Source organism: Tauraco erythrolophus, chromosome 25 (assembly GCF_009769465.1).
Source record: "Tauraco erythrolophus isolate bTauEry1 chromosome 25, bTauEry1.pri, whole genome shotgun sequence".
Taxonomy (NCBI): domain Eukaryota; kingdom Metazoa; phylum Chordata; class Aves; order Musophagiformes; family Musophagidae; genus Tauraco; species Tauraco erythrolophus.
In genome coordinates, this window is record NC_141489.1 from 6,857,319 (window position 1) to 6,870,188 (window position 12,870).

General features: G+C 51.4%; 2 protein-coding genes across 2 annotated transcripts; both read right to left on the bottom strand.

The window, feature by feature from the left end:
* Positions 1-1,994: 1,994 nt before the first annotated feature.
* Positions 1,995-2,768, bottom strand: LOC147527020 (feather keratin Cos2-3-like). The gene is made up of 2 exons (XM_086626587.1): positions 2,736-2,768; positions 1,995-2,321 (listed from the first exon to the last, which is right to left on the bottom strand). The coding sequence occupies exons 1-2, from the start codon at positions 2,766-2,768 to the stop codon at positions 1,995-1,997; spliced, it is 360 nt and encodes a 119-aa protein (XP_086482713.1).
* An 8,460-nt stretch (positions 2,769-11,228) lies between these two features.
* LOC147527021 (feather keratin Cos1-1/Cos1-3/Cos2-1-like) lies at positions 11,229-12,045 on the bottom strand. The gene is made up of 2 exons (XM_086626623.1): positions 11,937-12,045; positions 11,229-11,555 (listed from the first exon to the last, which is right to left on the bottom strand). The coding sequence occupies exons 1-2, from the start codon at positions 12,003-12,005 to the stop codon at positions 11,229-11,231; spliced, it is 396 nt and encodes a 131-aa protein (XP_086482749.1). The 5' UTR covers positions 12,006-12,045.
* Between the last annotated feature and the right edge of the window lie 825 nt (positions 12,046-12,870).

A 12,870-nucleotide genomic window follows, 5' to 3' on the forward strand; every position in this document is an offset into this window, starting at 1 on the left:
TTGGTGCCCTTTGGCTATAGCAAGGTTCCTGCAGGACATCCCTTGGCTTGCACTGAGGAGGGAGAGGTCCAGCAGGTGCTCCCCCTGGGCTGGCCTGGGTAGACCACAGGGGATCAGAAGCCAACAAGCAGAGGAGAGGGAAAAGAGAGAGCAGAAGGACACAAAGGCAGACATGGGCCGTGCTTTCAGGCTGATCCCTTCCAGCCTTACTTTGCAAAGAACCAGAGATGTTCAGTCTCTCTGAAAGAGAATGGCCAGGAGCTCCGTCCTCCCGTACAAAAAGACACACACGGACACACAAAGAAAAGCCACATGTTCACACGCGCACTGGCAAACACTCACTCTCACATGTGCATTTGAAAATGAACATACGAATGCAAACACACCGCCACAAACACGCCCACCGGCACAGACAGATGCACATGCTCAGGAGGCAGCACAGCCTCTCCCCACACTCTGAGAACCAGGACACCACTGGCCAGCTCTCTGGCCAGAAAAGATGAGAGCAAGAAGGAACAGCTCCTCTCCTGATCATTTTAGACCCCTTGTCTTCCTTCTCTCTTGCCAGCTGTCCACGTGTCTGTGCTTCTCTCTGCTGATCTGTGTGGTCCCAGTGTTTCACAGATATGTCATTGCAGAAACTCTTCTCTATCTCGACAGCACACATTTGGGGACCTGGCCACCCAAAGGCACAGGAGTATTCAAAGTTGATGCAGGGACATGAAAGCTGTCTCATGCCACTCACTCTCTTTGTGTGTCCCTCTCCTGGCTGGCCCATGTCATGCAGTCATTCCACTTGCGTGTCCGCAATGCCAGGGCTTTCTTTTCCCTTCCCTTCCTGGACCTTCGAGCATTCTGAACAGAACAGGAATGGGAAGAAGGGTGAAACTTCTTACAGGATTTGTCATTGTCCCTCACCCTGCTGGAGGTGACCCAGAGCTGCCACAGGAGGGCCAGACACTCCAGGTTGTTCCCTGGAGACTTAGGGCATCAAGAGAGTGGGGACTGGAGACCTGGGTGAGAGCACAGCTCTCCTTTGCGGGTATCCCTGTGGGAGGTAATTGGCATTCCCTCATTCTGGGGACAAGTGGGAGGATGAGGAGAAGAAGATCTGAGGCAGTTTTGAAGGCTTTTTCTCACTCCATTGTCACTGTTGCATCATTTGGGGCCATCTTCTGAATGAGTTGCTTTACCTAGCACATAGCTCTCCAAAGCAGGAGCAATTCTCTTCTTCACAAGCTCTGACATGCTGACCTCCCAGAACCTCCAGCACTAGTGGGCTCCTCTCTAAGGGAAAGCAGTGGATGACCTCCCCATTTGCAGGACATCCTCTGAAGCCAAAGGACGGTATCTGAGCAGAGATGCTGGAATACATGGCCTGATGTTCACTGTCTGGGGAGGTGCTGAGTAGGTCTTCCTCAGCCCTGTGAGACAGTAACTGAAAGGGACCCCTTCTCTACTCTCTCACCCTCCCCTTCCTCTTCTGGTTGTACCCCCACCTTACACTAAGTCACCAAAGGCAATATCTTTCTCCCTTGGCACTATAAGACAATGTCCACCAAGAAAAAGTTTCCGTGGAGGCAGAGGCTGTGATGCAGAAAACTTTAATGACTCTGAGGCGGGAAACAAGTTCACTTGTAGAGAAAGAGGCCAGAGCAGGGGGAGCAACAGCAGCTGCCAAAAATCTGCTCCCATTGGTCACTCTGGAGATCCCTCAGGTCTGCCATACAGAGGTAGAGGGGCCAGTAGATGCCCCATGTCGGCATTGAGGGTTTTTGGCCCAGAAGAACAGAGGACAAGAAAGAGATTGGAGAGAGTGCAAGGCTGAGGAGTTAAACTTTGGCCATGTTTTCAGAGGGCCCCAGCTGTCCTCCTTTGGATGGGCAGCAAAGGATTCTAAGCCTCTCTGAAAGTGATGGCCAGGAACTCTGACTTCAGTCCAGCATCAGCTTCTAGGTTGCTGAGGGTCCTTGTCCAGGCTGTCATCGGTGGCTTTAGCAGGGGGGGCACCTTCTGCCACAGTAGCGGCTGGCAATGCAGGAGAGGTCAAGCGACCCAGAGGTGATGGGCACTCCATCACAGCTGAGGATGCTGCCAACAGCAGCAGAGGTGGAGGAGCCCACAACAGTGTTCTGCGGGAAGGAGCTGAGGATGGGGCCGGGCAGGGCCACCACTACAGCAGGAGGCTCAATGACAACGGTGGAGTTCTGGCACTGCCTGACACAGGGCTCGTTGCAGCTGTTGGCCAGCGGGGTTGGGCCGCAGGGTTGGCATGGCAGGCACTGGTTGTAGCAGGACATGTCCCTGGGCTGCAGAGGCACCTGGGAAAGAGGACAGGGAGGAAGCAGAGCACAGGAACATGTGAGCAGCAGTCTACCAGGAGTCTGTCACTCCACCACAAACATGTCAAAGGCACCTGCTGAGCCATGAGTTAGAAACTGTGCAGAGAGGCAAAACGGTTACCAGACACAGTGCTGCAAGCATCACCCAGGCCCAAGAGGCTGCTGCCAAACTTTTCAGAGGACAACCTCAGCCAAGTTCCACATACTCTTTGCAAGGAAATGCAGAGCATCATCAGGCCCAAAGAGACTGCTGCCTGTCTCTTAAGAAGAAAAGCTCCCTCAGCCATTTCCTGACATTCTCTGAGGAAGACCTTCACCATGACCCATCATAGGACGGAGGAGTGCACATCTGCATGAGCAGAAAGCCACATGGGGAAAGGGCTTCAGACTCACCTGGTTCCCAAGGTGGAAGCGAGAGAAGTGCATGAGAGAACGAGGGGTTGGGCTGGCTTTTATAGTGGCCCCAACCTGCCCCAGGCCCAGAGGTAGCTTCTACAGAAGGGACAATTATCTAAGATGCTCATAATGAACGGAAAACATCCCAGCTAATGACACGGGCTGAGTGCTTGTTTTCCTAATGCCGCCTTTTCATTTCCTGGTTTATGCCATACCCTTCCCCCATGGAAGCTTCTTCTGAGTGTTGGGATTGAGAGGCTCCAGGATTTCTGGGGCAAGAATGTGACAGTGCTGGCAGGAGACTCAGCTCAAGTGCCGCATGGCTGCAGCGCAGGTGAGTGATGCTGTCCTGGGGCACACTGGTGGGGTTGCCAGTGGCTGCACTGACAGGAAGGGGCCCAGCTGCTCCCAGCCCTGCAATCCTTGGCTGGTCACCTGAGGGCTTTCTTGCGTGAGGACTTGCCATGTCTTTCTCTTTCCATCCCTCCCACCTCATTCCAGTGGCAACTTGCAGGGTGCAGGTGGGCTGCACTGTGGGGTTTCATTGACTCTTTAAGTCTTTTACCCGTGAAACTGAGCAGCCTTCCCCAAGCTGTGGGTATGGAGGGCTGCAAAGGTTATTTCCCCCATTTTTGCATTGCTGCTGAAAATCAAAGTTATGTGGGCCCTCTTCTGCTATTGGGGTATTATGGGGTGGACAGCACAATATGTGAAAGGAAAAAAATCACTTCTTGGCATGGCACACAGCTGATCAGAAGAAAATATCTGACTTCCAAAAAAACAGAATTACCATTGCCTACAAGATGTAACAATACTAAGGGAAGCCTCCAGTTTGCTTAAGTATTCCCTGAACTTTCCCTCTTCCACCAAGGATACATCTCCCTTGCTGCTGCTCTCAGGGACGTAGGATTCCTCAAGATTGATCTTGCTTGTAAAGGCTGAGGTAAAGAAGGCATTCAGCACCTCAGCCTCTCCACGTCCTGTGTAACCAGGCTGTGCAGCATCAGAGAAGGCCCACTCTTTCAGCAGTGGCACCACATTTCCCCTAGCCTTCCTTTTGTCCTCTGTGTCCTTACAGAAGCCCTTCTTCTTGCCTTTGACATGCCTGACCAGATTCAGTTCCAGTTGGGCTTTGGCTTTCCGAACTTCACCCCTGCATGCTTGGACAGTGCCTGTGTGTTCCTCCCAGGTTACCCGTCCTTGCTGCCACCTTCTGTACGCTTCCTTCTTGTGGTTTGGTTTTGCCAGGAGCTCCTTGTTCATCTCTGCAGGCCTCCTGGCATGCTTGCCTGACTTTCTGCTCATTGGCATGGACTGCTCTTGAGCTTGGAGGAGGTGGTCCTTGACTGTTCACCAGATTTCTAAGGCGCCTGTTGCCTCCAGTGCTTTATCCCACAGAAACCTTTCTGAGCAGATCTTTAGAGACACCAAAGTCTGCTAACCTAAAGGTCCATGTTGTGAGCTTGCTATTTATCCTTCTTGCTCCCCTTGGGATCCTCACCTCCACCATTTCATGGTCACTGCAGCTCAGGCTGCCTTTAATCCTCCCATCCACAAGATGACTATTCTTCTTGGTATGTTTGAGTTCCAGCAGAAAACCTGTCTTAGTTTAATCTCTGTCACTTAGGTGATGAAGTTGTCATCCATGCATCCCAAATAACTCCTGACTGGCTTATGTTCTCCTGTCTTGTTCCTCTACCAGATATCACCATTGTTGAAGTTCCTCATGAGAACCGGGACCTGTGAATGTGAGGCTGCTCCTATCTGCCTGTAGAGATTCTCATCTGCTGGTCCTTCCTGGCCAGGCAGCCTATAGTAGACACTCACTACAATGTCACCCTTACCTGGGATCTCTTTAATGCTTACCCACAAGCTCTCAATAGGCACATCAGCCATCCCTAGGCAGAGCTCCACGCACTCCAACTGCTCTCTCACAGGAAGGGAAAGTCCCCCTACTCATCTTCGCAGTCTGTCCTTCTCAAACAGCCTCTATCCCTCCCTTCCAACATATCAGTCACAGAAGCCATCCCACTCTGTCTCCGTGATCTCAACGGGATCGTGTTTATTCTCCATACTGCGTGCATTAGTGTACAGGTGCTTGAGCGAGGCAGCCCAGCATGGTGATTTCCTAGAAAGGCTTTTGAGGACTTCTCCGCAATGGTTCCTTGTGGCCACTTTCTTGCCTACATGCAACTGCTAGAGGTGAGCCCGCTTAAGCCCTGTTTTCTTGATCTTGTTCAAAAAACCAAGGCTTCAAGACACATGTGGCTCCTCTTTAACATTGAAGGTTGTGAACCTCTTTGGTAGTTGAAAGCCCTTACGTGGTGCAGGAGCCTTCTGCTTCGTATTAGACTTCACCAGCTTTCACCCTGAGATTGTCCCCTGAGACTCTGTTTTTAGAAGTCTACAAGAGGTGGTCAGTTTTCAAGTACCACCTTTCAAAAGCACAGGAGCAGGCAGCATGGGGGGCAGAAGACCTCATGGAACTCAAGAGGAAAAAGAAATTGTACCATCTCCAGAATGAAGGTCAGGCTTTGCAGGAAGATTACAGAGCTGTAGTTCGCCTATGCAGGGAGAAGACACAAAAGTTCAAAGCTCCGTTTGAATTGAACATGGCCAGTGTTGTGTCAGACAACAAGAAAGACTTTTTAAAGTATGTTAATGGCACGTGGACATCCAAGGAAAATTTTAGACGGATACTTATTGAAGATGATCACATGGCTAAGAGGGATGAAGAAGTAGGAGAGGCATTCAAGGCTTTTTTTTACTTCAGTCTTTAAGAACGCTGAAAGACCTTGGCTACCCAGTTCTCTGAGTCAGAGTACCAGGAGCGCAGGAACAGTGACTTCCCATTTGGAAGTCATCTATGGATTGTTTCCACAATCTAGGCCAATTCCTCCCGTGGGCAGGAAAGGAGCGGCTGCTGTTGGCAGCCCCCGAGCTCGGAGCCGGCTCTGGGAAGCGGCTCCATGTCCTGGGCCAAGGCCCTGCAGCTGTCCCGTGTGCAGCTGGCGCTGTGCAGGCTGCTTCTTGCTGCGGGCCGGGCCGAGGGCATTTGCCGGGCGAGCAAGTGGTGCCCGTGCAGAGCCGCTGAGCAGCGGGAGCCCGGGCAAGCCCCGAGCGGCACCGACGCAGGGCTCAGTTCTCTGAGTCAGAGTACCTCGAATGCAGGAACTTTGACTTCCCATTTGCGGGGAAGTGACTTTCCCATTTCCCACGTGGGAATGGTGGAAAACTGCATCAGGGGAGGTTCAAACTGAAAATATTCTCTTCTGTTCTTTTCTGTTCTGTGCTGTTCTATTTATTGGATTCTTAAATAGTCTTTCCTTTCTTCTCCTTCTACTCTTCCCTTCCCTTCACCTGGCCCAGAGGTTTCACTTACCTTAATACTAGGGGAAGACACTGCCTGCTTCTCCACTGCAGTTGGGTCTGGGGCTCTTCAAGCTGCCAGAGGAAATCCTGTCTATCTCCCTTTCACCTGCTCTGATGCAGCACAGCCAGCTCACTTGCAACTGCTCACCGACTGGCAAATGCCAACCGCTTGCTGACTGTTATGCCTGAGAATATTCTCTGGGATGGCACTTGCTGGCAACCACTGTATCAGGATGTGCTCTGGAAATATCCTTTTAACAAATTTGTGGAGGAATTAAGGTTTTCTCTTCAGCTTATTGACAGGGATTTTGGCAAAGCAAGAGATGGACTATGTGGAAAAAACGTATCTGGTACCTGCAAATTAGCTGGAGCAGCTACAGGTGCTGTCATTACGTGGGAAAGACATGAGGACTCATATCCTCTCATTTCAGAGGAACATTCTCCAGAAAACACGTTTGGAGACCTATGAGAAAGGTAAGGGTTGTACTGCCGCTCTTCAAAAGCCCTTGGCACACGAGGAGTAGAGCCATCAGGAATGGGGGAAAAGAGTTTCTACTTTTCCGGGAGAAAACAAGACAGAGGTGGAACAGTCCCAGGAGACTCTTGAAGACTCCAGCCTTGTTGTTCAGAAAGTGCTTGAAAGTGCACATCTACATTATTGGAAGAATGTGCAAGTGCTCCTGGATCAACTAGGGCAGCACAAGCATATTTCTTCTTGGAAAAACCAGCAAAGTTTTGTATACAAAGGAGATGGCACTAAGGGGGTCCATCCTCCTTCATTTAGTCCTATGTGTCCTCCACACTTGTGGCGCATCTGAGAAGATCTAAAAACTGCAATGTTTTATGAAAGTCATGACTGCGATGAACATTCAGTCTTCCGTCATGGATCATACCACAACTGTGGTCTCTGGGAACAGCAAGAAGTGACTGAGGATGATCAAGAAGCATCAGACACACCACTTAGGAAGAGGAAGATCCCTAAAACTTAATGGCACACCATGTAAAGTTTACTGTTGAAACAAAAGTATTCATAGCATCGTGGAATCATAGGGTGATTTAGGTCGGAATGGACCTTTGAAAGGTCATTTAGTGCAATCTCCGACACTGCCATGAATGAGTTATATTGGTACAAACTTTCAACGTTGCTGTCAGTAATGTCTATATAAAAAATCCTGTTGGGTTGGATTGGAGTGGACTGAGCTTCAAGAGCATACACTTAGCCTTACAGTTGGGTTATAAGTTTAATTTACAGAATAAATTTATGAAAATTGTTATGAGAGATGCTGGCCTGGGTCTTCTGAAACACATTTTAAGGAGCTGTGGTCATGGAGTCATTTTAGAAAACACATCAGCAGCTGATCATTTTGTACTGGATTGTTAAAATGCGTTATTAAAATCTGTTCAAAAGGTAATCCCTCGTTAAGGTGATGTAGGAAAAAGATGCAGTGGTGTCCACAGGCCACGGAGGGAGGGTGCTGCAGTTGCTTCCTCTGGAAAGCAATATCCATAGACTTGTGTTTTAAAAAGGTCATGATGATTTCAGGAGAGAACAGTTTGGAGGGTAACCACATGAGCCAAAACACTCTGCATAGTTCTGATGTGATAAGAAAATCACTAGCCAGTGCTCTCCAGGCTGGTTATGAGGCTGTGTATTCACCACCACGCTCATTGGTTTTGGGGAACCATGGGCCCCAGAGAGCCAGTTCCTGGGGTAAGTGACGAGAAATGTTTCCCTGGTGTAGGGCTCTGCTGAGAAATAACAAGAGGTGGGCAGCCTCAGACCATCTCCCATAAGTCTACCCCAGAAGCATCTATTGATTGTTCCCATAATCTAGGCCACAGACCTGTAGGAAGTCTCAGTGCCAGGATCAGGGCCGGGGCTGGGGCCCAGGCCAAGACCAGACTCAGGAGAGATCTGCATGAAGGCTTCCTCCAGTGACTGCCACGGACTACCTAGGAACCTGGCCAGGCCAGGAAGAAAACAGTAGCCAAGGCCCGTCACAGGCATATATCGGGCAGAACTGAGTCAGCTTGTGCAAGGTCTGAGCTCTCATGGAGACCCTGTGTTATGGGTTTGATGTAAAGGGGTTCATGGAGACCCTGTGTTATGGGTTTGATGTAAAGGGGTTCTGGTGGCAGGAGAGAGAATTTGCTCCCTGTGACTTCCCTGGTTTTGGAACCAGGTCAGAGCTGATTCTGGCCACCAGATCGGACTTCCATCCCCCTCGGGGTTGAGCCAATCAGCGCCTCTGCGAATTGTCCTATTTAAGTTGGGACAAAGAAACAGGAAAAGGTGCTTTGCCGGGGAGTGAGGAGAGAAGGGTGGAGGGTGCTGCTCCTGCTCCCGGCTCCCGGCCTGGGACTGCCCGCGCCAGGCCGGAGCTACCCGCTGAGGATGGCTGCAGCGGCGCTGCTTGGGGAACTTGGGGAGTGCCCCACTCCCGGGGTGCCCGCTGGGCCGAGTTCACCCAGAGAGGACTAAGATCTGAGAGAAACGGCCACAGAGACACCAGGTCAGTGAAGATGGAACAGGACAAGGTGTGCCAGAGCTGAGTTTCCCCTGCAACTGGTGGTGAGATGGCAGGCGACTCCCCTGCAGTCAGGACAGACTCGGTGGAGCAGAGACCCACTCACAGCCCGTGGAGAAGCCCATATTGGAGAAGAAACGCCTGAGCCTGAGGACGGTCATGGAGCATGGGATGCATGACAAGGTAGAGACGCACCTAGAGTATGTGTGACGATGCACACCAGAGTGAGTGGCAACAACTCCCTAAGAATCTGAGACTGTGGTAAAGCCCACGCTGGAGCAATCTGATGGGGAAGGATTGCATCCTGCGGGTAGGACTCACTCTGGAGAAGTTTGTGGATTTTCCTCATGAGTACGGAATCCACTGGAGCAAGGGAAAAGGGTGTAAGGACTCCTCCTCCTTTAAGAAAAGGAGCAACAGTAACAACATGGATGAACTGACCTGCACTCCCCCATTCCCTGTCCCCCTGCGCCACCGGGGGAGGAGGTAGAGCCAGGAAGAAAAGGAAAGGGGGTGATATGTTGTTTTTAAGATCTGTCCTTGTTTCTTTTTATCCTCTCAAGTAACTGTTAATGTTTCTTTTTATCCTTTCAGGTAACTGTTAATAAATTGAATTACTTTATTCCCAAGCCCAGTCTGTTTTGCCCGGGACCATGGTCGGTGGATGCTCCCTCTCTTCTTGTCTCAACCCTCAGTCCTTTTATTACATTTTTCTCCTCTCCACTTTATTGAGGGGAGGAGTGAGAGAGCGGCTGTGTGGAGTTTAGTTGCCGAATCGGCCTAAACTACGACACCCTGGGCCAGGGGCCAAGCCAGAGCTGGCCCCCATGGTTGCATTGGGTCAAGGTGGGCTTGGTCCTGACGCTCCTTGTCCCTGTGTTACCACCTGATCCAGCACTGCCTCCCACAGAAACCAGCCTGGGGAGGGGTGTCTCCAGTCCCCACCCTGTGCAGGGACCTCTCTGTCATCAGCTCTGGTCCTGTGGTGCTGGCAGTGTGTGGGGTCTGTGTGAGGGCAAAACCCAACACCACAGAGTTTCAAAGTCTGCAGATGTGGGAAGACCCCGGTCTGTGTGCAGGAAGCAGCAGCTCTGCACGGGGCACAAGAGCCACTTCAGCCGCTGGGCTGAAGGAATGCTGAAGGAGCTTGGTGCCTGGGGGAAGGCACCCCAAAGCGTGCCTTATGGGTGGGTTGGTGTGTGCCCTGTGCCATTCAGGGACAGCTCACAGATCCTGCTGCTTGTAGAATCAAATCCCACTCTCACTGCCACATCTGTGGGGGAATCTGCTCTCGCACAGCACCTTTCCAGACCAGAGGTGGGTTGTGGCACTTGAGGGAGCTTAGAGTTGCTGGGCCTGAAGAAAGCTGCTCCTTGCTCAGGAAGACAAGGTACCAAAGAGTATCCATGTGTGGTTGGGCACCAGTCAGTGTCTTGGGCCTGCCTTCAGCTAACGGGGTGTTGGAATCCCAGGGACAGGGGACTCCAGTGTGTGGCCTGCTGTAGCTGACACCAACGCTAACTTGTAAACACCTCAGCCCTACACATGTTGGAAACAGGTGGGCATTGCAGATGCTGTGCTGAGGGGTGATAGGGCTGCACAGGGAAGCTGTCCCTGCTGCCCGTGCCCAGGTGTGCTGACCATAGCTCTAGATCAGCTGATGGAGAGAAGGGGCAGGTGGAGTAGGGACTGTGAGCCATCCCCAAAGCTATTTACCCATTCCCAATTCCTGCTATCCTTCGGGAACATGGTCTTCTGGTCCTCTTTCCCCAGCACAACTCCACCAAAAGCAAGAGGACCACTCTTCCCCAAGAGCTTATGGGACTACTAATCACCTTGCAGCCTCCCACATGCCTGTAGTTCCTCTCTGGAGAACAGCAGTTGTCAGGATTCCTGTTCACATGATGTGCTCCATGGCCAAGGAGCTATTTCTGAGCAGACAGGCAGCAAGGCAAGGACTGATAACCATTGACTGTGGAGTAACTAGGGTTGTCTTCTTCAGCTTCAAGAGGCAGTGCCTGAAAGAGGACTCATTGCTGTGTGAGTGAGTCCAATGCCTCCAGGAGTGATGAAGTGTATCCCTGTGTCCCCACCTATTTCCTCTCTAAAGCAATCACTTTCTTCATCAGTAGTCAGCATGCAGATGGAAAGACCATCTAAGGGACACAGGTCAGGTTGCAACATATTTTTAAAGAGTTTAAGGAAGGAAATGAGGTCACTCCAAGTGGAGGTTCCTAGTGTGAGGAAGACCAGTAACAGCCAAGCATCTTTATCCTTTTCCTGTCAAGCTGCCCCACAAAAGCAGACACGCTAACAGGTCACTCCAGGATGATTTCTGGGTCCTCACAGCACGCTTGGAAGGGAGCACAAGACCATAAAGAAAAGCAAGAAAAAGGGTGAGTGGGATATAAGAAAGGCAGATATTGGCCATGTTGTCAGAGAGCACAGGCTGACCCCTTCCAGTCTGCCCTTGCAGGGCAAGCCAGAGATGGTCAGCATCTCCTAAAACACTGGCAGGAGGTTTGATCCTTTATCCAGCACCATGTTCGGAGTTCCTGAGGGTCCTTGTTCAAAGCCGTTGTCAGCATCTTTAGCAGGGTCGGCATCTGCTGCCACAGTAGCAGCTGGCAATGCAGGAGAGATCAAGCGACCCAGAGTTGATGGGCACTCCATCACGGCTGAGGATGCTGCCAACAGCAGCAGAGGTGGAGGAACCCACAGCGGTGTTCTGCGGGAAGGAGCTGAGGATGGGGCCAGGCAGGGTCACCACTACAGGAGAGGGCTGGATGACAACGGTGGAGTTCTGGCACTGCCTGACGCAGGGCTCATTGCAGCTGTTGGCCAGGGGGGTGGGGCCACAGGGCTGGCAGGGACGGCACTGGTCATAGCAGGACATGTCTTGGGTCTGGAGGTGCACCTGGGAGAGAGGGCAAGGAGGAAGCAAAACATGGAGATGCAGTAGGAGCAGCCTGTCACCACACCGGGAGAGAGTCTAAGAACATGCAGGGCCTGGAGGTAAAGGCTGTGCAGAGATGAATCAGGGCTTCTTGGCCTCATCCTGTCAGGGCCCAAAAACATTCACCAGCTCCTATGTGGCTTCTGCTGAGCCCCTGAACCCAGAAGCCACCTCAATACAGTCCCAGCTTCCCTCCATGCCTAACCTTCTCCCTATTTCCCTCTGCTGTGACAAGCAGCTCCAAGATCTGCCACAGCACAAAGCCAGTGTCAGTTGAGAGGTCCATTGAAGTGAGAGCTCCTTTTAGAGAAAGCAGAGAAGAAGAAGGGGCTTCAGACTCACCTGACTCCCAAGGAGAAGGAGGCACGAGAAGTGGATGAGAGAGTGAGGACCTGGGCTGGCTTTTATCATGGACCTCTACTGCCCCAGGCTGCCAGAGGCATCCCTTGGAGAGGTGATGATTTTCTGACAAGCTCCTCTTGAATGCAAAACATCCCAGCCAACACCATGGGCTGTGTTTTGGCTTCCTGAATTGCTGCCTTTTCCTTTCCTGCTTTATGTCAGGCACATTCCCCAGTGAAGACATGTTTTGTGTTACAGGATGAGAGGCCCGAGCATTTCTGGTGCAAAACACATCAGCATGGGCAGAGGACTCATCTCACATGCTGGAAGAGTCCAGGAAAGGACACTCAAAACAGACTAAAGAGCTGGCTTAGACAACACACACACACAAACATGTACACGCACAAAAATCTAGACCTCTAATCACCTAGAATTAATTGAGAAGACTCAAGACAGCCAAACAAAGGCTGACTACCTTGTCCAGGATCACTCCACAGATGTTGGACTTGACAGAGTCATCATCTTCATGTGAGTGTCCAAGGATTAAGTATGGCTGAGGGAAGATGAATCTGTGCAGAGTGCGAGCGGGAAGTGCAGCTGATGATTGTAACGTGCCCGGCTTGAGCCCATTCACCCACACAAAAGCCCTTCCCACGCTCTCTGTCTGTCCCTCAGTACCATGGACATGGATATGGGGTTTAGCCACGGGGTGGAGGTGCTTGTAGGCTCTGGTGGGTCAGTCTGTGGGTTCACTTCTGTTGGCATGATGAAGCAAGCCCTGCACATGTGACCAGGTATGCAGGCCCTGCTGTGAGCTTGTGCTTGCTGGGGAGTTGAGAGGCCATGGCTGGTCAATTGCAGGATCAGTGTCTCCAGAAAGATGATTCATCTCATTTCCCATGCACATCTGCTTTGGGATGGGATATTCCTACGT